At 47.0% G+C, this 21,034-nt stretch overlaps 1 protein-coding gene across 2 annotated transcripts; it reads left to right on the plus strand.

The window, feature by feature from the left end:
* Positions 1–706: 706 nt before the first annotated feature.
* Positions 707–19,924, plus strand: LOC148131742 (uncharacterized). Of its 2 annotated transcripts, none has more exons than XM_087953265.1 (5): positions 707–1,085; positions 4,504–4,661; positions 8,642–8,756; positions 11,052–11,174; positions 13,682–19,924. In XM_087953265.1, exons 2-5 carry the CDS (start codon positions 4,659–4,661, stop codon positions 14,605–14,607), a joined length of 1,167 nt encoding a protein of 388 aa, XP_087809391.1. In that variant the 5' UTR covers positions 707–1,085; positions 4,504–4,658; the 3' UTR covers positions 14,608–19,924. The 2 variants fall into 2 exon arrangements, with proteins under 2 accessions (XP_087809391.1, XP_087809390.1); XM_087953264.1 differs by having other exon boundaries at positions 708–1,085; positions 13,679–19,924.
* The last annotated feature ends 1,110 nt before the right edge of the window (positions 19,925–21,034 follow it).

Genomic DNA, 21,034 nt, shown 5'->3' on the forward strand with positions numbered 1-21,034 from the left:
CTCCCAAAATTTGCTGGCTGGGGAATTCTGGGAGTTGGAATCCATCCATCTTAAAAGTTGCTAAGATTGAGAAACACTGAGCTATATACAAGGAAGAAGAAAAAATTAAAATAATGAGGACAACTGATTTGAAACGTTTTGTTATTTTTCAGCAGCCTGTGAAACTGCATGGAAATGGGAGTAGTTTTACTTTGTTGTGGGAAGAAGAGAAGAGCAAGGGATTGGACTAGAACAGGGGTCTCCAACTTTGGCAATTTTATTTTATTTATTTATTTTATTTTGTCAAGCGATTATTAGATAACAGGTATAAGTATAAACGTGGTTATGAATGCATAAAATGGATACAAATAAGAAAAGAAAAAGACAGGGAGGGTAGGCATGTTGGTGCGCTTATGCAAGTCCCCCCCAGAATTCCTGAGCTAACATGACTGGAGGAGGAATTCTGAGAGTTGGAAGTCCACAAGTCTTAAAAGTTGCCAAGGTTGGAGATCCCTGGACCAGAAGCCCTCCAAGGTCCCTTTCCAGCTCTATTCTGATTGTTAATTGTAGAATTCCTGAGCCAGCATGGGGAAAACGATGGCGACTTTGTGGACTTTGTGAACTTCAATTCCCAGAATTCCTCAGCCAGCGTGGCTCATAAGCACGGCTGGCTCAGGAATTCTGGGAGTTGAAGTCCACAAGCTCATCAAGGGGGCCATCGTTTCCCCACCCCTGTATTTCTATATGGCTTCTCTCCTTGGCACCGTCCCGCTTCTGAAGGAAAAGCGCCTTCTTTGGGGCGGCTGCTCCTTTCTCCTCCCACCGCCGGGCTAAAGGGGGAGAGAGAGGGAGCCTTTTACGGGCTCCTTTGCCCTGCTGAGGCGCCAAAGGGGAGTGGGGGGAGAAAGAAAGGCGCCCGCCATTATCCCAAGCCATCCACGCTTACTCCCGGGAAAGGGGGCGGGTTTTAAAGGGCATTTTTAAAAAAAGAAAAAGAAAAAGCAGACGAGTTCGGCTGCCTAGAATAGACGGCGGGGAACCTTTTCCTGTTTCTCCGCGCGGAAAAGCTACAACCAGCGGAGCCCGAGCGCGGCGCGCGCGCCAAGGTGAGCGGCCGGACTTGACAGCCGAGGGAGGGAGGGAAGGAGGAAGGAAGAGCCTGCCCCGGGAACAGCCGAGAGAAGTAACAATCGTTTCCCCCGCCCCTCCCCAATTCCTCCCTATTCAGACCGTTTCCCCTTCGGGATCGCGGTCCGATCAGCCCGGCCGGCCGGTCTCGGCTCTCTCTTGACCCGTTGCAAACACCTCCGGCCTCCCTCGAGACCCCGCTCGCTGCTTACCGGTTCTTTATGTCCTTCCCACCCACGCAACCCGCACAAGTGTCCGCTGTGAAACTGGAGGGGGATCCGCTTGGGAGGGAAGGAATTAGGAGAGGGGCGTTTTGGAGGGTAGAAATGGCATGTCTGCACATGCGTGTGTACGCATACCCCGCACACGTGTAAGGTGCAAGCCTTGGGAAGGCCTCCCCTGGAGCACGGGGTAGTCGTCCTCGACTTGCAACACTTCGTTTAGCGACCGTCCCGAAATGACAGCGGCACGGGGTAGTCCTCGACTTGCAACACTTCGTTTAGCGACCGTCCCGAAATGACAGCGGCACGGGGTAGTCCTCGACTTGCAACACTTCGTTTAGCCACCGTCCTGAAATGACAGCGGCACGGGGTAGTCCTCGACTTACAACACTTCGTTTAGCGACCGTCCTGAAATGACAGCGGCATGGGGTAGTCCTCAACTTGCAGAACTTCGTTTAGTGACCGTATGAAATGACAGCGGCACAGGATAGTCCTTGACATGCAACAGCTTGTTTAGCGGCCATCCGAAATGACAGCGGCACTGGAAAAAGTGACTTTTCTTTTTTCACCCTTACGGCCGTTGCGGCATCCCTCACAGTCATCGACATTCGGATGTTTGACAGCTGACTCGCATGTATGACGGTTGCAGTATCCCTGGAGGTTACGTGATCCCTTTCTGACAAGCCAAGTGGATGGACAAGCCAGATTCACTTCACGGCCCTGTTACTAATTTTAACAAAGGCAGTGATTCACTTAATGGCTGTGGCAAGAAAGGTCGTAAAATGGGACAAAGCTCACTTAGCGAATGTCTCACTTAGCAACAAAAATGTTGGCCTCAATGGTGGTCGTAGGTCTAGGACTACCTGTAAATCTCTTCCGGTCCTTCAAATAATGGTCCTTTTTTTGGCTTTTTCTTCTTACTCTTGATTGGGCTCAATTGCATTTTTCCCCTTTGAATCTGAAATATGCAAAGTGCCTCATTTACTTGAGTTGCCTAGGTTAGCATCCCCAACCTTAGCTTTCTGCCATGGAGGACTTTACAATGGCAGCTGGGATCTTCTTAATAGAAGGTAAAATTCTTTATTGGGCAAGTGTGATGGAGACACAAAGAATTGGTCTCTGGTGCAAAAGCTCTCAGTGTACATACCAGCAACAAGTGATAAATCAGGATGACAATAATAAAATAATTGGGGAAATGGTATGTCTGGTTAGAAATTTGAAAGAAAATGTAGTGCGAAAGTAGGAGGTTTAAAATATAATTGTAAATATATATGTGAGAATGGTATAACTCATGTCACAAATAACTGCAAAAAATGTATATAGAACTTGATTTTTTAAGGTGAAAATGTAATAAACTATTCAAAAATAAAATAAAGTAATGGCTGCTTCTTCAGAGATTTATGTACTGCAGAGGAAACAAACTGGGAGGAGGAAGGAAATAACCTTTTTGGATGGGTTTTTAGCCTACCTTTTCTCCAAAAGCTCAAAAAGATTGCCTTTTGTGGTATTGCCACAACATGCTTGTGAGGTAGGCTGATCTGCCCCAAACTGTCCAGTTTTCATGGCTAAAAATGAACCTGTACTTGGCTCTTCCTATTCCCCACATCAACTTTCCCCAACAGGTACCCCTGTTGGACTTCAACTCCCAGAATCCCTAGCCAACATGGCATTCTAAGTGCTCCTAGCAGAGCATTCTGGGATTTGGAATCTAGCACAGATGGCAGAAGATTGGGAAAAAAACTGCTTTTATTCTCAGAAGGGGCTATTATACTAATTTAATCAAGGGTCTGGGCAGAGAGATTTCCTCTCTGTGGCATTATGCTTTCTTCATTCTCTTTGGATGATATTTTTATTCTGAATTCGTACAGAAAAACCCAGTATCTTTTTTTTGAGGTAGGAAAACAGCATCCCAGAAAAAAAATTAAAATAACCATTCTTCCACAGGGCATGCTGGAGGATTATCCGGCAACATGGTTTTTGTTTTGAATGCACTGTCGTTTTTATTGTGTCAATGTTAACACAATTGCAAACTGCCAAGAGCCAGTGGAAGCTAGCAGTATATAAAAGAAACAAGGAAAATACTGGACTACGGAGATAACAATCCTTCTAAACATGTGTAATCGAAATAATGGATCACATCTTCAAAGTGCTTAGTATTGATAAATGTACAGTGGTGAAGGCGGATCGCTTTCGACTCCTGAAAAAGTGACATATACATGAAATAAATAAAACTTAAATGTTATCTATAGAGATTCTTGGTCATCCAACTGATAGTTGTCCCAAAGATGCTTTTTTATGAGGCAACTGGACTTTCTGGTTTTCCTCTGAAGACGTTTCAATCCTCTTCCAAGAAGCTTGTTCAGTTCAAGTAAAAGAAAGAAAGAAAGAAATTGGTTGCTTCTTCAAAAAGCACCTTTGGGACAAGTAAATGTTATTTGATGTTCTTAATTTGTTATTTATTTATTTTAATAAATATTTTATTGATTATATCATTAAAATATTGAACATTAAACTATTGGAGTGGTCGTCCTGGCATCATTTTTGGCATACAAACTAAAGTATATGATACATATCTTATATACATTTATACATTTATACAGTTAACTTACATCCGTTGTATTATCCATCGTATTCCATTATAATTATTTACATAGCCTCAATTATCCATTCTGCAAGGTGCTTTTTTGAAGAGGCAACTGGACTTTCTGTTTTTTTCTTCGAAGACGTGTCGCTCCTCATCCAAGAAGCTTCTTCAGTTCAAGTAAAAAAGAAAAAGAAATTGGTTGCCTCTTGAAAAAGCACCTTTGGGACAAGTAAATGTCATTTGAAGTTCTTAACTTGTTATTTGAAGCTCTGTGAGTTCTCCGCTGCTGGAGGTTTTAAGGAGAGACTATAGGATCTAGAGGATGGTTTGAGTGATTTTTTTCCTCCCCATTGCAGAGGGTTGGCCTGACATGCTGGCTGGGGAATTCTGGGAGTTGGAAGTCCACATACCTTAAAACTGCTTTTAGAATTGAGAAACGTTGCCTTACACCATCTTAGTGGCCCCTTCCAACTCCACAATTCAATAATTCTACACGTTTCCGTCATGAACGTTAAAAAAATAAAACAAGCGAGCTTGTAAATGATTCTTATTGTCGACTTTATTCTAACAACCCGATTTTCCATCATCTAGGTTGCCGTGGTGGATACACAAAGCTAAAAGTAAATCCAGTCAACCTTGGTGGGAATTCTTGGGAGTGTGAAGCATTCAGGACTCCAGGCAAAAGACGAGCCCTTAATTGCGAATTGCAGCACAACTACTTTCAGGAATCGGCAAAAGAACACAAAATGGTAATTATCAGACTCACCTGGCTTTTCTTTAAGCTTCTAAACTAACTTTTAGCATTGAGTATCGATCTTTGTTTACTCAAAGGCACCACACAAAGAATGCTCCCTCTTCCCGTTTTCTGCCCCACAACAATCTTGGGAGGTAGGCTAGTTTGACAGTGAGTGGTCCAGAGTCCCCCCCACGAGCATCTGGGGCTGTGGTGGCACAGTGGTTAGAGTGCAGTACTTGCAGGCTACTTCTGCTGACTGCCGGCTGCCTTGACAGTTCAATTCCCACCAGGCTCAAGGTTGACTCAGCCTTCCATCCTTCCGAGGTGGGTAAAATGAGGACCCAGATTGTTGGGGGGGCAATAGGCTGACTCTGTAAACCGCTTAGAGAGGGCTGTGAAGCGGTATGTAAGTCTAACTGCTAACCATCACCATCCTCTTTTAATGATCCATAATCCCTTGCGGAGTAGAGTCTGAGCAACTGAATGCAGCTGAGTGTTTACTGGCCGGATGCCCTCCCTGTCACCAATGCGCAGTTTTATTCAGCAGATATATTCTCCGTGTGCCTAGAGAGAGAAATATCTGCCTCTAATTTGTGGCTGAGAGAGAAAGTAAAGTTGGATCCTGCCCTAACCTAAACCCTCAATTGGCAAATCTGAAAATATCTACCTACTTTAAAAAAAAAAAAGTTAAATATGTGATTGAATAAAAATCAACCTTGCTGACTGAATTTGGGCAGTTTTGCAGGAGTTTCTCATTGATTTCTTCTGCGATCTCTTTTCACATCCCATAGCTCTGGATTCCCAGGGGCCCCTCACATCCAATGGCTAGCCGGATCCGACCTGGCTTTACTTACTGGGCTGTATCTTAACAAAATGAAATTCAATGTAGAGAAAAGTAAAGTCCTACACTTAGGCAAGAAAAGCCAAAAGTTCACATATAGACTGGGTGAAACCAGGCTCAATAGCAGTAACTGTGAGAGGGATCTTGGAGTCTTAGTGGACAACCAGCTAAATATGAGCCAGCAGTGTGCAGCGGCAGCCAAAAAAGCTAATGCAATCCTAAATTGTATTAACAGAGTGATACAATCAAGATCAAGGGAAGCACTAATACCACTCTATAAAGCCTTAGTAAGAGGCTAGAGTACTGCATCCAGTTTTGGTCACCACATTATAAAAAAGATGTTGAGACACTAGAAAAAGTACAGAAAAGAGCAACCAGGATGATTAGGGGACTGGAGGCTGAAACACACAATGAACGGTTGCAGGAACTGGGCTTGGCTAGTCTAGTAAAGAGGAAGGAGACCAGGGGAGACATGATAGCAGTCTTCCAATATTTGAGGGGCTGCCACAGGGAGGAAGGGGTCAAGCTATCTTCTAAAGCGCCTGTAGGCCAGACAAGGAATAATGGATGGAAACTGAACAAGGAGAGATTTAACCTGGAAATAAGGAGAAACTTTCTGACAGTGAGACCAATTAACCAATGGAACAGCTTTGCCCTTGGAAGTTGTGGGAGCGCCATCACTTGAGACTTTCAAGAAGAGATTGGAGTGCCATTTGTCAGGAATGGTGTAGGGCCTCCCGCTTGGGCGGGGGGTTGGACTGGATGACCTACAAGGTCCCTTCCAACTCTGATTATCTGTTATCTGTTATCACTTCTGCGCTCTAAACCGGTCCCCAAAATTTCTACCTGCTCCTTCCAATTGCAGGTAGTCCTCGACTTAACAATCACAAAATTGAACCCAAAAGGTATGTTGCTAAGCGAGAAATTTGTCTAGGGCAGTGGTGGCTAACCTTTTGGAGCTCCTTTGCCGAAAATGGTGCTCGCGCTTACGTGCCAGCACCCAGGAGGCAATGCACGTGTCCCCTGCTCAACCCCTGCACATGCGCGCGAGATCCCCTCCCCCTCCCCCGCTGTCCCCTTACCTGCACTGCACTAATTTTGGGCCTGTTTGAGGCCTTTTTCAGCCTCCCGAAGGCTCGAAGGAAGCCTCTGCAGCCTTTGGAGGCCGAAAAATGGGCCCGTTTTGTCACTTCTGGTATTTCCACTTGCCATAGGTTCGCCATCACAGGTCTAGTGGGTTCTGCCCCGAATTACGACTTTTCTGGCAACGTTTGTTAAGTGAAGCACTGCAGCGGTTAAATTAGTCACCCAATTGTGAAGTTAATCTGGCTTGTCAGATTTTGCTTGTCAGAAGGTTGCCAAAGGGGATGGACGTGACCCCAGGACACTGCAACCGTCATAAATGTGAGTCAGTTGTCAAAGCATCTGAATGTAAATCAGGTTAACCCTGGGGATGCTGTCCTATGTCTCAAAACCGGTCATAAAGTCATTTTTTTTTGCAGTGCTGTCGTAACTTCGAACAGTCACTGAATGAACCTCTGTAAGTCGAGGACTACCTGTACATTATTACCAAATCATCACATTTTCCCCTGTGTTCTTTTACAGCCCCCAATGGCCAAAAATCAAAGCAAATTTAGCCTGGTCCAAAAGCAGAGTTGCCCAAAAATATGTCTAGCAAATGTTGGAAATGTAACCCAAAAAACAGGCACATTTTAGCATATGTGGTAAAGGTAGAGAGGTTCCCCTCGCACATACGTGATAGTTGTTTCTGGCTCTAGGGGGCGTCGGTGCTCATCTCCATTACAAAGCCGAAGAGCCAGCGCTGTCCGAAGACGTCTCCGTGGTCATGTGGCCGGCATGACTAAACGCCAAAGGCGCGCAGAACGCTGTTACCTTCCCACCAAAGGGGTCCCTATTTTTCTACTTGCATTTTTTACATGCTTTTGAACTGCTAGGTTGGCAGAAGCTGGGACAAGTAACGGGAGCTCACTCTGTTACGCGCGACGCTAGGGATTCGAGCCGCCGAACTGCCGACCTTTCTGATCGACCAGCTCAGCATCTTAGCCACTGAGGCACCGCATCCCTATAATCATATGTGGTGGACTTTTGCAAAAGCAAAAAAAAAAAAAAAAAAAAAAAGATTGGGCAAAGATACATAGGTGGCTAGAAAAGATGATAGGGAAGCATGTAGATTTTAAACCTGAACTGTTTTTATTAGGTATAGTCTCAGAAAAAAATGATAAGAGAAGCATATGGTTAATATCACATTGTCTTAATTATATTTGCACAATACTGGAAAAATGAAGATATAGATATAGATGAAGAGATAGTCAGGGAGATACTAGACCAGTAATGGTTAACCTTTTTGGGCTCCTGTGCCAAAAATTGTGTGCGGACTTGTACACTCGTGCTCATGTGCCAGCACCCAGAAAGCAATGCGCGTCCCCCCACGCCCCTTATGCATGCGTGCGCAATACCAACCCACCCACACAGCCCCCTTACCTGCCCTGCGTCTCACAGCTGATTTTCGGCTGGTTTGAGGCCATTTTCGTCCTCCCAGAGGCTTTAGTAAGGCTTCTGCAGGCTTTTCAGGTTGAAAACTAGGCCCATTTCGTCACTTCCGGTATTTCCGGAAAAACAGGAAGTGATGAAACGTGCCTATTTTTTGTCCTGAAAAGCCTGTAGAAGCCTGCAGAAGCCTTCCTCAAGCCTCTGGGAGGGCAGAAAAAAGGCCTCAAACCAGCTGAAAATCAGCTGTGAGATGCACACATGCGCAATGAGGTAAGTTTGCCTGCAGCTCACATGCCGGCACAAATGGCTCTGTGTGCCACCTGTGGCACGCGTGCCATAGGTTCGCCATCACGGTACTATGGATAGATCGACATTGAAAATTAAACAGAATATTATCAAACGTGGAATCTGTTTTACCAATGGTTGGGGAAAAAGGGCTGGAGATTTAAGAATGTAAATTTGTATTGTTAAGCACATTAAACACCCAGAACAACAAGATGTTTATGAAGCACTAAGGAATGTATTTAATAGGAAATCAATAAAGAAAAAACCCCGAAGTTGCCCGATTCTGCGGTGAAGGTGATGGGTGCAAAAAGCAGGTTGAGTTCCTTGCGTCTGGCTGAATTTCTCTGTGCTTGTAGGAGTCTAGAAGTCCAGATTGCTCCAACGCCACCCAGTCTTTCTGGGACTCTGAACTGGGACTGCTGCGTGTCATCATCAAGGAGGAAGATGACAGTGAAGAGGCCCTTCCGTCAGGTAAAAGAGGAATAACGCACAAGAACGGATAACGGAGGGGTCTTGAATGCCCTGAAATTCCGTTCTGGGCCAGCTTTACTTTTAGCTCCCTTATGGGTTCCGTGGTCCATTTCCCTTGTTATCTATTGATAACCCAACAGGAATTCTCAGCAGCCGGGATGTTCGTCCTGTGACATCACAACAGCTCAGTCACAGTGTCTGGGACTGCCTTGCAAAGTACAGGTAGTCCTCAACATGCGACCACAGTTGAGCTCAAAATTTCTGTTGTGAAGCGAGACATTTGTTCAATGAAGTTTTGCCCTATTTTTCGACCTTTTTTTAAAAAAAGTTTTATATTTTATTTTGACAAACATTCCATCTTTTCTTGAAACAGTGCATCTTCTGGGTTCAAATATCTTGTGTCGTAATATTTATGGTTCATACAGTTCCCTTACCATAACAATAATCACATTGTATCCAATTAATTGTATCCAATTACATTGTGTCTACCCCAGAGCGATATACCGTATATGCCGGCGTATAAGACGACCCGGCGTATAAGACGACCCCCCAACATTTCCACTCAAAATATAGTTTGTTATATACTCGCCCCCTCTTCCGCACGCCTTCCACTTTTGCACTTTTTTTTTTTTTTGAGGCACTTTTGTCTACCGTGGAAGCGAATCCCGTGAAGCTGAAAGGAGCAGCCAGCCTTCTCCCAGCTCCCAAGGAAACGAGGCTCGCACCGCCCGGGCTCCGCTGAGGTATCCGGCTGGGGCTGTCAGGAGTTGTTACCGCTGGCGTGGCTCCGCGCGCTCCAGTCCCGCGTTGCCTCGGGAAGGGAAAGGCAAAAGGAAGAGCCGCGGCGACGCTTTGCAATGGCAGCAGCGGCTCCTGGTTTTGCCTTTCCTTCCCGAGGCAACGCGGGACTGGAGCCGCGCGGAGCCGCGCCAGTGGTAACAACTCCTGACAGCCCCAGCCGGATACCTCAGCGGAGCTCGGGCGGTGCGAGCCTCGTTTCCTTGGGAGCTGGGAGAAGGCTGGCTGCTCCTTTCGGCTTCACGGGATTCGTTTCCACGGTGCGCAAAAGTGCCTCAGCCGCTGGCAGCCGCAGTGCTTCCCAATTACTATTTGCCGGCGTATAAGACGACCCGGCATATAAGACGACCCCCCCAATTGGAGGCATCTTTTTCAGGGCAAAAAAGTCGTCTTATACGCCGGCAAATACGGTAATCGAGATCAAGGGAGGTACTAATGCCACTCTGTAAAGCCTTAGTAGGACCACACCTAAGAGTACTGCATCCAGTTTTGGTCACCACACTATAAAAAAGATGTTAAGACTCTAGAAAAAGTACAGAGAAGAGCAACCAGGATGATTAGGGGACTGGAGACTAAAACATATTACAGGAACTGGGCCTGGCTAGTCTAGTGAAGAGAAGGACCAGGGGAGACATGATAGCAGTCTTCCAATATTTGAGGGGCTGCCACAGAGAGGAAGGGGTCAAGCTATTTTCTAAAGCAGGAGTCTCCAACCTTAGCAACTTTAAGTCTGGAGGACTTCAACTCCAGGAATTGAAGTCCTCTAGACTTACAGTTGCTAAGGTTGGAGGCCACTGTTCTAAAGCACCCAAAAGCCAGACAAGGAATAATGAATAGAAACTTGAACAAGGAGAGATTCAACCTGGAAATAAGGAGAAACTTTCTGACAGTGAGAACAATCAACCAATGCAACAGAAGTTGCCCTCGGAAGTTGTGGGAGCGCCATCACTTGAGACTTTCAAGAAGAGATTGGACTGCCATCTGTCAGAAATCTGCTTGGGCGGGGGGTTGGACTACATGACCTACAAGGTCCCTTCCAACTCTGATTATCTGTGATCTGTTATGATGGCCCCTTTATGACTTGGTGGGCTCCCAGAATTTCTGAACCAGCATCTCTGTTCTCGGCCAAGACCGTCACCTGAATGGCTGTATAATAGAGAAAAACTATTGAAGCCCTGACCTGATTAAGCATGTTGGGTGAATCTAGCATGGATTTAATAAGCTTCCTTATTCCTAAGCAACAGTTTGTACAAACTGCTTGCAACTCTATCAGTAAAGTTGACATCGTACCATATTCACTCTTTTTATTTATTTACTTCTCAAACCACGCAGACGTCCCTCGTGGGTTCAATTGGAACTTAGGTTGGAATTTTAGACTTTCGCCAAGTGATTAGAAAGTTGTTTACCTTATGATTTTTTTTTTCCATTATGCTTAACATTGCTTGCGAAAGATGAGCCTGAAATGTTTTACGTTCATTTTTTTTCTCCCTCCTGAAGAAGACTGGATGGCAAGATCAACCACAGAGGAAGGTTTCCTCCCCGAAAGCTTCACTTCAGAGCATCAGCTGAAACGTTCGCCAGCAAGTTCTCAAGACAGTAATTTTCCTCCGGTGGAAGCGGGTGAGTGTAATATCTACCCTCTTGTGAGACTAGCCAAGAGACCAGCTCTCTGTCCTTTTCGAACTCATTCTCATGCCCAAGTTCGAAAAATTAGCTCTAGAGCCAGCTAGACTCAAAGAGAAGAAGCCAAGTAGAATAGAATAAAAATAGAAATAATAGAAACAGAAATAATAGAAATGACGTGGGGTGGGATAATTGGAAGGTCATCTAGTCCAGGGGTCTCCAATCTTGCCCACTTTAAGACGTGTGGACTAAAATTCCCAGAATTCCTCAGCTAGGAAAGCTGGCTGAGGAATTCTGGGAATTTTAGTCCACACGTCTTAAAGTGGCCAAGGTTGGAAGCCCCTGTTCTAGTCCTACTTAGGCAGGAAACCCTATATAGCAATGGTGGCTAACATTTTGGGCTCCTGTGCGAAAAATTGTGTGCGCGCTTGCACACTTGTGCTCGCGTGCCAGCACCCAATAGGTGCGCGCCCTCCCCCACGCCCTCTATGCATGTGCGCACAATCCCCCTGCCACCCCCTTACCTGCACTGTGCCTCATAGCTGATCTTTGGCTGGTTTGAGGCCTTTTTGGCCTCCCAGAGGCTTGAGGAAGGCTTCTGCGAGCTTTACAGGCCAAAAATTAGCCCTGTTTTGTCACTTCCTGCTTTTCCGAAAATACCGGAAGTGACGAAACGGGGCTAGTTTTCCGCCTGCAATGCTTGCAGAAGCCTGCAGAAGCCTTCCTCAAGCCTTTGGGAGGCCGAAAAAGGCCTCAAACCGGCCAAAAATCAGCTGTGAAGCGCTCATACGCTCAGTGAGGTAAATTTGCCTGCAGCTCATGTGCCGGTACAAATGGCTCTGTGTTCCGCTTGTGTCACACGTGCCATCGGTTCACCATCCCGGCCATATTCAGTAATATTAGTTGGATTCTTCCAATCATGGCCTGGGTTCCATCTTGGATTAAGACCAGCGTGGTTCGTTCTTGACTCAAAATGGTTGTGAAACTGATCACGGTGTAAGATGAGATGTCTACAGTTCCAGCTGTAGTTCTGGAAGGTAACTTAGCCATCGAATCTTTGCTTGAGTGTTTCTATGACGGGAGTTTCCTATACAGGTAGTCCTCAACATGCGACCGTAATGGAGCCCTGCCCATTATGGTCATATGTTGTAACAGTCACGACAAACCCAATTTTATTACCTTTCTTGCAGGGGTTGTTAAACAAAGGCGTGGCTGTAAGAGCCATGAAACAAAACACTATTGTCGTCAAGCCTACCAATAGTTTACTATAGGCCCAGTTTTGCCAAAAGCTGGGAGTGTAAATCCAGCCATGCCTCACACTGCCCGAAATTTGACCATGTGTCTGTGGAGGGGGCCTCCAAACTGTCAGAACTTTGAAACTGGGGTCATAATTTTCTGGTTGGTTGTAACTCAAGAACTACCCAAGAAGGAAATGGCCTTGAAGGCCAGGAGGAGGAGGAGGAGGAGGAGGAGGCTGCAGTGGTCAGATAAAGGGGACATGAGCCCTGACCAAGAAAGTAATTTGTGAAAATGTTTTGGGCAAGCCCTTCCCTGTTTCTTACAAAAGAAGGAAGCCCAGCAAGACTTGGCCGATGATGTTATTGAAGGTCCTTGGTTAGTCTCTGAGCTTGGTGGTTTTCTTGCAGACGTTTCAGTACCCAACTAGGTAACATCATCAGTGCTAGCAAGGATTTAACAGACTTAACAGATGACTTAACAGATTAACTGAGTTGGAAGGGATCTTCTAGGTCATCTAGTCCAACCCCCTGCCCAAGCAGGAGATCCTACACCATTTCTGACAGAGGGCAGTCCAGTCTCTTCTTGAAAGCCTCCAGGGATGAAGCTCCCACAACTTCTGTTCCATTGGTTGATTGATCTGTCAGAAAGTTTCTCCTTATTTCTAGGTTGAATTTCTCCTTGTTCAGTTTCTATCCATTATTTGTCTGACCTTCGGGTGTCTTGGAAAATAGCTTGACCCCTTCCTCTCTATGGCAGCCCCTCAAATATTGGAAGACCGCTATCCTGTCTCCCCTGGTCCTTCTCTTCCCTAGACTGGCCAAGCCCAGTTCCTGTAACCGTTCTTCGTATGTTTTAGTCTCCAGTCCCCTGATCATCTTGGTTGCTCTTCTCTGTACTTTTTCTAGAGTCTCAACATCTTTTTTATCGTGTGGTGACCAAAACTGGATGCAGTACTCTAGGTGTGGTCTTACTTAGCCTTTATAGAGTGGTATTAGTACCTCACTGAGCCTTGATTGTATCCCTCTGTTAATGCAATTTAGGATTGCATTAAGACGATGAAATCCAAACGTCTGCAAGAAAACTACCAAGCTCAGAGCCCCTCATGTCAACTCTGAGCTACAAATATGCTTCTTGATTGGATTTTGTTTTACCTTAATGGTATTCCTGGCCTGTACGGGGTTGGCTTTTTAATCCGGTTATCTGACAGGCCCTTTTCCAGACTCCTAAGATTGGTTTCCCCCCCCCCCCCCCCTGTATTCCAGCAGATAACATCCAGATTAAAGAGGAACCCACCGAGGTGTCCGTAACGATACTTGAGCATCCGAACACCGAAGGGACGAGCGCGAATAAGTGTGCCCTGTGTGGGAAGACTTTCAGTTGCAAGTCGGATCTCACCAGGCACCAGAGGACTCACACAGGTGAGAAGCCCTACCGATGTTTCGAGTGCGGGAAAAGCTTCAGCCGAGGCGATTATCTGATTCTGCACCAAAAGCTTCACCGGGGGGAGAAACCATACAAGTGCTCGGAGTGCGGCAAGGGCTTCTACCGAAGCACCCGGCTGATTTCCCATAAAAGGGTCCACCTGGCCGAGAAACTGTACAAGTGTTTCCGTTGTGGCAAGAGCTTCGGCGACGAGGCCAAGCTCGCCCAACACAAGCAGGCCAAGCACACGAACGAGAGGCCGCACACCTGTGCCGAGTGCGGCAAGAGCTTCCGACGGAGCACCCACCTCACCCGGCACCTGAAAATCCACACCCGCAAAGCCCGATATCGCTGCCTGCAGTGTGAGAAGACCTTCACTTGTCGAAAGCATCTCCTGTCCCACGAACGGACTCACACGGGGGACAAGCCGTACAAATGCCTGGATTGCGGCAAGCGGTTCAGTTTCAGCGGGAACCTCGCCTCGCACCTGCGGATGCATACGGGGGAGAAGCCCTACTTGTGCCTCGAGTGCGGGAAGAGCTTCAGCCGGAGTGCCCACCTCACGTTGCACCAGAGGACCCACACCGGGGAGAAGCCGTACACCTGCCTGGAGTGCGGGAGAGCTTTCAGCCAGAGCAGCAACCTCACGTCCCATCAGCGCATCCACACCGGGGAGAAGCCCTACGAGTGTCCCATCTGCGGGAAACAGTTCTCACGGGGCGACTCGCTGGTCTCGCATCAGAGGATCCACGCTGCGGAAATTGTCTGATCCGGGGTTTGAATGGCGTTTGACGCAACAGAGTCTCTCTCTCTCTCTCTGCAGTAAGCTTCAATGGCGAAGGGGGAAAAATGGAGAAAAAAAGCTGACTCTCGCTTCATGTCCAATAATCAAGCGTGCTTCTGAAGCTTCTTCATTATCGTCTTTCGAGCTTCTCAAACGGTGGCGGTTGTCCCAAAGTTGCTTTTCTCCAAAGGGCAACTGGACTTCTTTGGTTTATTTTTTTTTTAAACCCTTGAAAACATTTTGCTTCTCATCCAAGAACTTCAGAGTAGGAAGTTCTTCAAAAACAGAAGCTTCTTGGATGAGAAGTGAAATGTTTTCAAGGGGGGGAAAAAACCTCCCAAGGAAGTCCAGTTGTCATTTGGAAAAACACCTTTGGGACTTCTTCATTTGTTACATACATGGACGAACAGACTTAGAAATCAAGGATAGGGTATCATGTGTTATAAAGAAGGGGTTGTCAAACTCAAGGCCCGGGGGGCGGGGTGGATCTGGTCTGAGGGGTGCTTAGATCTGGAAACAGCAAAGAATTGACCTGTGATGCTGCTGCCAGCAAAAATGGTGCCCGCAGCCCTCCCGATCTCCATTTTCGCTGGCAGAGAGTTGCAGGATGGCGTCGCAGCGAACAACGGAGCTCGCGAGAACTGTGGGCTCCGTTTACACTGGCAGAGTGTTGCAGGAAGCCGGCACAGCAGAAAATGGAGCTCGGGAGCCTGTGTTTGCTGACAGAGTGCTCAGGCCATCCCTGACACAAGTGATCTTGAGCTGGCCATGCCCACCCTGGCCGCCCCCCCCACTTCCCCCTGAGGTCAAACCAGAGGCGGTATTCAGCAGGTTCTGACCAGTTCTGGAGAACCGGTAGCGGAAACTTCGAGTAATTCAGAGAACCGGCAAATACCACCTCTGACTGGAGAGTTTACAGTATCCTTCCCCTGCCATGCCGACCAAGCCACACCCACAGAACCGGTAGTAAAAAAAAATTGAATCCCACCACTGGGTCAAACAAAACCCTGATGTGACTCTCAACGAAATCAAGTTTGACACCCCTGTTACAGTGGTATATAAAAATCCAAGCCATGCCCTGCGGGATCTGACTCCATGGCCTATCTTCTTTCCCTGGGGAAGCCCTCCGGTCTCCCACAAGATGGCCTTCAGAGGCAGCCATGCTGCTGTCAAGGCTTGAGAGCTTTCGTTCAGTGATTTAACTCTCTTCACAGATGCTCTGCAGTAGACCATCCCGAGGAGGAGCATTCTATCTTGTGTTCTTTTCCTAGGCTTCCCCCAAAAGCACTAAACAAAATCTGTGTCCCGGCAAAAAACTCTTTTATTATATGAATGCGAGTTTATTGCATTCACATTCAGCCAACAGTCTGGCAAACTGTCTTGCAAGGGTGTAATTATTAGCTCAAACGTTTATCTATCTTGGAAAGCTGCCCGGTAAATATTTCCACACACAGTGCTGAAAGGGAAGGGCTGGGCACAGAGACTCTAGGTCAGCGATGGCTAACCTTTTTGCTGTGGTGTGCGAAAGCGCGTGTATGCTGATACCCACAATGCAATGCACCCCGCCCCCCCCAGCACATGCGTGCACAACACCCCTGCCTTGCACCCTTACCTGCGCTGTGCATGCGCGCGCCTCTCAGCTGATTTTTGGGCCGTTTGAGGCCATTTTCGCCCTCCCGGAGGCCCGAGGGAAGCCTCTGCAGCCTTGGGAGGCTGAAAACGGGCCCGTTTCGGCGCTTCTGGTATTTCCAGAACGCCCGTTTTTCGGCCTCCTGAGGCTGCAGAGGCTTCCCTCAAGCCTCCGGGAGGGCGAAAACGGCCTCAAATGGGCTGAAAATCAGCTGGGAGGTGTGCACATGCACAGTGCAGGTAAGTTTGGCTGGGGGTCATGTGTCCACACCAATGGCTCTGCATGCCACCCGTGCCGCGCGTGCTATAGGTTTGCCATCACAACTGTAGGTTATACAGACAGATCTTCACGAGGCTGGAATAAATGAATAAACAAGTTGTTTCCTGCAAAAAAAACCTCCCCTTTTGCTCCCCTTTTAATCCTTATGGGAGGGGCCATTCATCGTCCATCCGTGGCCTTACTCCCACGTCGACCCTGAGTTCTTAATTGTGCCTTCCTTTTGGCAGCTCTGCGCATGTGCAGGCTGGGAACCAGTTCCAGAAGCTCCCCCGCCTCACTGCTGTCCAAGCCCGAAAGCAGCTGATGACTGCCAGCCTGCCCGGGCCCCATCTCTGCCTCTGATGCAGAGCCCTCATCCGAGTCTTCCTCAGCCTCCAGGAATGGCTCGGGTTCCTCCCCAACCAGGGGTGGGATTCTACCGGTTCGCACCTATTCGCTAGAACTGGTTGTTAACATTCTAAGCAGTTCGGAGAACCGGTTGTTAGAAGAAATTACTGGTCTAATCCTGTAAGGAAGGCAGGAAGGAAACATTCTGGTGTTGCTTACAGAAACTGCCTCTCCGTTAACCCTTATTACATTCTTGGCAGGACTAGACTTCCTGTCTCAGGAACGTCTCTGGAGTTTGTTTCCCCTCCTTTGCTGGTATTTTGCTTGTGCGGAGTGACCATTCAAAGTTACAGCGGCACTGAAAAAAGTGACTTATGACCATTTTTCACGCTTAATGACTGTTACAGCATCCCCACAGTCATGAGAGGCCAGGCGAGGAGATGCGTGCCTCGATCTGAGTGATATGGAGTTGGCCACGCCCAGCCAATAACATGACCACCAGGCCACGTCCACCTGGTCACATGATCACCAAGCCACGCCCACCAACTAAGCCACACCCACAGAACCGGTTGTTAAAAAATTTGAATCCCACCCCTGTCCCCAACTTGACTACTGTCCGCCAGCTGCCGGCAAGCCACAACATCTTGAGCAACCTTGTATCTATCAATTACCATCTGTTGAAATGTTATCTTAAGAACCTAAAACTGCCTTGTTGGCTTGAGATCTTTGGCCCCTCTGACCTCACAATTTGTTCTCCCAGTTGGCCCACCAAAACACCCAAGGGTGAACCCCTGATCTCCCAGCTGATGGCCTTCAGGGACAGCCTCCCTGCCATCCAGACTAAAAGCCATAATCCACAGCGACTAAACAGATAACAGATAATCAGAGTTGGAAGGGACCTTGTAGGTCATCTAGCTCAACCCCCCCACCCCAAGCAGGAGACCCTACACCATTTCTGACAAATGGCAGTCCAATCTCTTCTTGAAAGTCTCCAGTGATGAAGCTCCCACAACTTCCGAGGGCAACTTCTGTTCCATGGGTTGATTGTTCTCACTGTCAGAAAGTTTCTCCTTATTTCCAGGTTGAATCTCTCCTTGTTCAAGTTTCCATCCATTATTCCTTGTCTGGCCTTCGGGTGCTTTAGAAAATAGCTTGACCCCTTCCTCTCTGGGGCTACCCCTCAAATATTGGAACAAGGTAGGTAAGAGACTCTTATGCCCCAAATCTCTTCGAACCCGGAGATATTCCATAGTGTTTGTATTTTTTTTCTTTTCTTTTTGTGGGTAATTCAAAATCTTGTTCCTTGTAAAAGGGGGTGGGGGAAGCTATATATTTTTGTCCTTTCCCACCAGGTTGTATGTCATATATTTGTAGCAAAGGATGAGACTGGCTCATTGGCCCAGAAGCCATTTTGCAGTCCTAGGGGATTTTAAAAAGCAAACCAACCAACATCCAAATGTTACACAATCTAAAGTTGGACTGATGCATGTGAAAAGGACTTTAATTAACTAGGTGATGCTTTGTTCTTAATAAGGGGAGATCTGCGGATGTTAATTTGAAAAATCCTCCTTATTGATCTTGAAGGAAGAATCCAGAAGTGATCGCTGGATTCTTGTGGAGAGTGATGGAACTTGGTTGAAAATATGGAATAAAACATTATTGGATTACATATATATCCCACCGTCTTCCCAAGGAGACCGAAACAAGACAACCCCGTTCCCCTGCTTTCTGGGATTTTGTTCTTCTTCTTAAATCTCCCACAACATCCCTGACAAGGTAGGCCAGACACTGAGAGAGAGAGAGAGAAAAGGGGGCTGACAGAAAAACACTTTCTTTTCGGAAATGGTTGTGGGAATTCCTTGCTTTCCTGGTCCGGCATCGTCATTCTAATCTCCATGTGAACCCAACCTTGATTTGAGATCCTTTTACCCTGTCCTGGACAGAAATGAATTTGAATCCAAACCGTAAGAGTTGAAAGGGACCTCCAGAGGTCCTTTAGTCTGACCCCCCCCCTTGCTCCAAGCTGTGTGGGAACATCTCTGACAGATGACCTCTAAAGACCTCCAGTGAGAGAGACCCCATTATTTGGAGGGGGGGGGGGGGAGACTTCCATTGCCTGACAGGAGGCAAGAGGCTGTGATCCCATAAACCTAACTGTGAAGGGAATGTCTCTTCTAATAACGGCATCACCATTTGGTCAATTCTAAGTCACATTTCAGCCTGCTTTCTAGCTTCCAAAGGTTTGAAAACCTATCCTGTCCCCTGCCTGTCCTCCATTTCATTCGTTTCTTCGTTTCCCCTAGTGCTCAAAGGCAGCCAACGTGGTTCTCTTCTTTGCACCGACAGTTGTACAAGGAAGACCGGGGTGGGAAGCGGTTGTGTGCTTCACGCTTAAGAATTCGACCCCTGGATTTCCCCCCAAAACAGAAATGTCTTCAAGGACTGACGTGTTTCTAGAACTGCTGTGATCCGCAAAGCATTTTGAAGGTGTTCTCTTGAGTGGATCCCACAATCCCATGAAGAAAAGGATTGGTTTTGGATCAGTTTCTCTAGCAGGGAAAATATATATATATACTTGCCGTGAGTGATGGAGGCAGACCTGAAAAACCAGGTTGGGGGGAATCAGTCATGGAGAAAATCCAACAATTTGAAGGCCTAAGTCTCAATCAACATAACGGCTCTAAAAAAATTGCATGTCCACATATTTCATGTCCGTCTCAAGAACACGGAGGGCATTTAGCAATCTGTCTTTATACCGTTGTCTTAATCCAGTGTAATTTCACTACAAGGAAGGGGCTGGGCTAGATGATCTCCAGAATCCCTTTCCTTCCCTGAAACCTATAATCCCACTTCTTTCTCCATGCTGTTTAAGATAAAGCAAAGTCCAGGGGACTTTCCTGGTTTTATTATATTATTATCATTCTTGTAATTGTAATTCTATTATCTATCCTGAAGGCAGAGCTCTACAGAATGAAGCGCTTAAATTTGTAACATTTCATTGATCTTAGCAGCTTTTCTCTAAACCATGTACTTATGAATTGATAAATAAAACAGAATCAAAATGTAGTCCGTTTGGGAGATTATTTTTTTGTTAAAACGACTGCTGAAATTATCCAAACGCCACTTCATCCGATCATAACACGATTTAACTTGTTCCGTGCCCTGGGGACCCAGTGGTTAGCATGCAGCATTGCAAGCTAATTCTGCCCACTGCCAGGAGTTCGATTCTCACCGGCTCAAGGTTGACTTCAGCCTTCCTTTCGAGGTCGATAAAATGAGGACCAAGATTGTTGGGGGGGCAATAGGCTGACTTTGCAAACCACTTGGTGTGTGCTATAAAACAGTGGTCGCCAACCAGTGGGCCGGGAACCACCGATGGTCCATGAGAAAATGTTGGTGGTCCGCAGAGAAATGTCACCCCCAAAGCAATTAATCCAGGCTGCGCTGCCCACATGGCCCGTGGGAACACAAGGCTTGCGTTGCTTGCATTGCGAACAACACGAGGTAGTGAGGGGAGGTGGGAAAGGGAAGAGGGGAGGAACTTGCCCCACTCGCCCCACACTCCTCGCCTGGCCACCGGGCTGCTTCTTTCCACTTCTTTCTTCTTCTGCTTTTGGCTGCATGCAAGGAAAGCAGCAAAAGTCTTTCTTTCTCTCCCCCCAAACTCTGCCAGAAATGAATCTTTGGGACCCTGCAAGGTATCCTGCTCCAAGAGGCTGCGCTGGCGCAACAAGTCTCAGACTCATTTCTGGCGGAGTTTGGATAGAGAATTTGCTGCTTCTGCTGCTTTCCTTGCATGAAGCCAAAAGTCTCTCTCTCTCCCCCGAGAACGGAGCCGGAGACAGTATCCTGCAATCCCAAATAAAGAATGATCGATCGGTAGGAAAACGGGGTGGGGAATTTTCCTGCAGACTCTTTGGGGGATGTTCCCAGGGTCTCTGGTCTGCGGGATTTAAAATTATGAGTTTGGTGGTCCAAAAGGTTGGCGACCCCTGCTATAAAGCACTATGTATATAAGTCTAAGTGCTACCGCTACATGAATGGGGCTAGTAATGGACCAGAAACCATTCCTGTGAGTTTTTCAAGTCGAATCTGCACTTAAGTGCAGAAGACCAACAACTATCACAATGTTATATTTCTCTTCCCACATCCGAATCCAGTAAGAGAAGTGTGGTT

The sequence above is a fragment of the Notechis scutatus genome, chromosome 2, assembly GCF_049901735.1.
Source record: "Notechis scutatus isolate UNSWTSFEM ecotype Mainland chromosome 2, rNotScu1.2, whole genome shotgun sequence".
Classification (NCBI taxonomy): Eukaryota; Metazoa; Chordata; class Lepidosauria; order Squamata; family Elapidae; genus Notechis; species Notechis scutatus.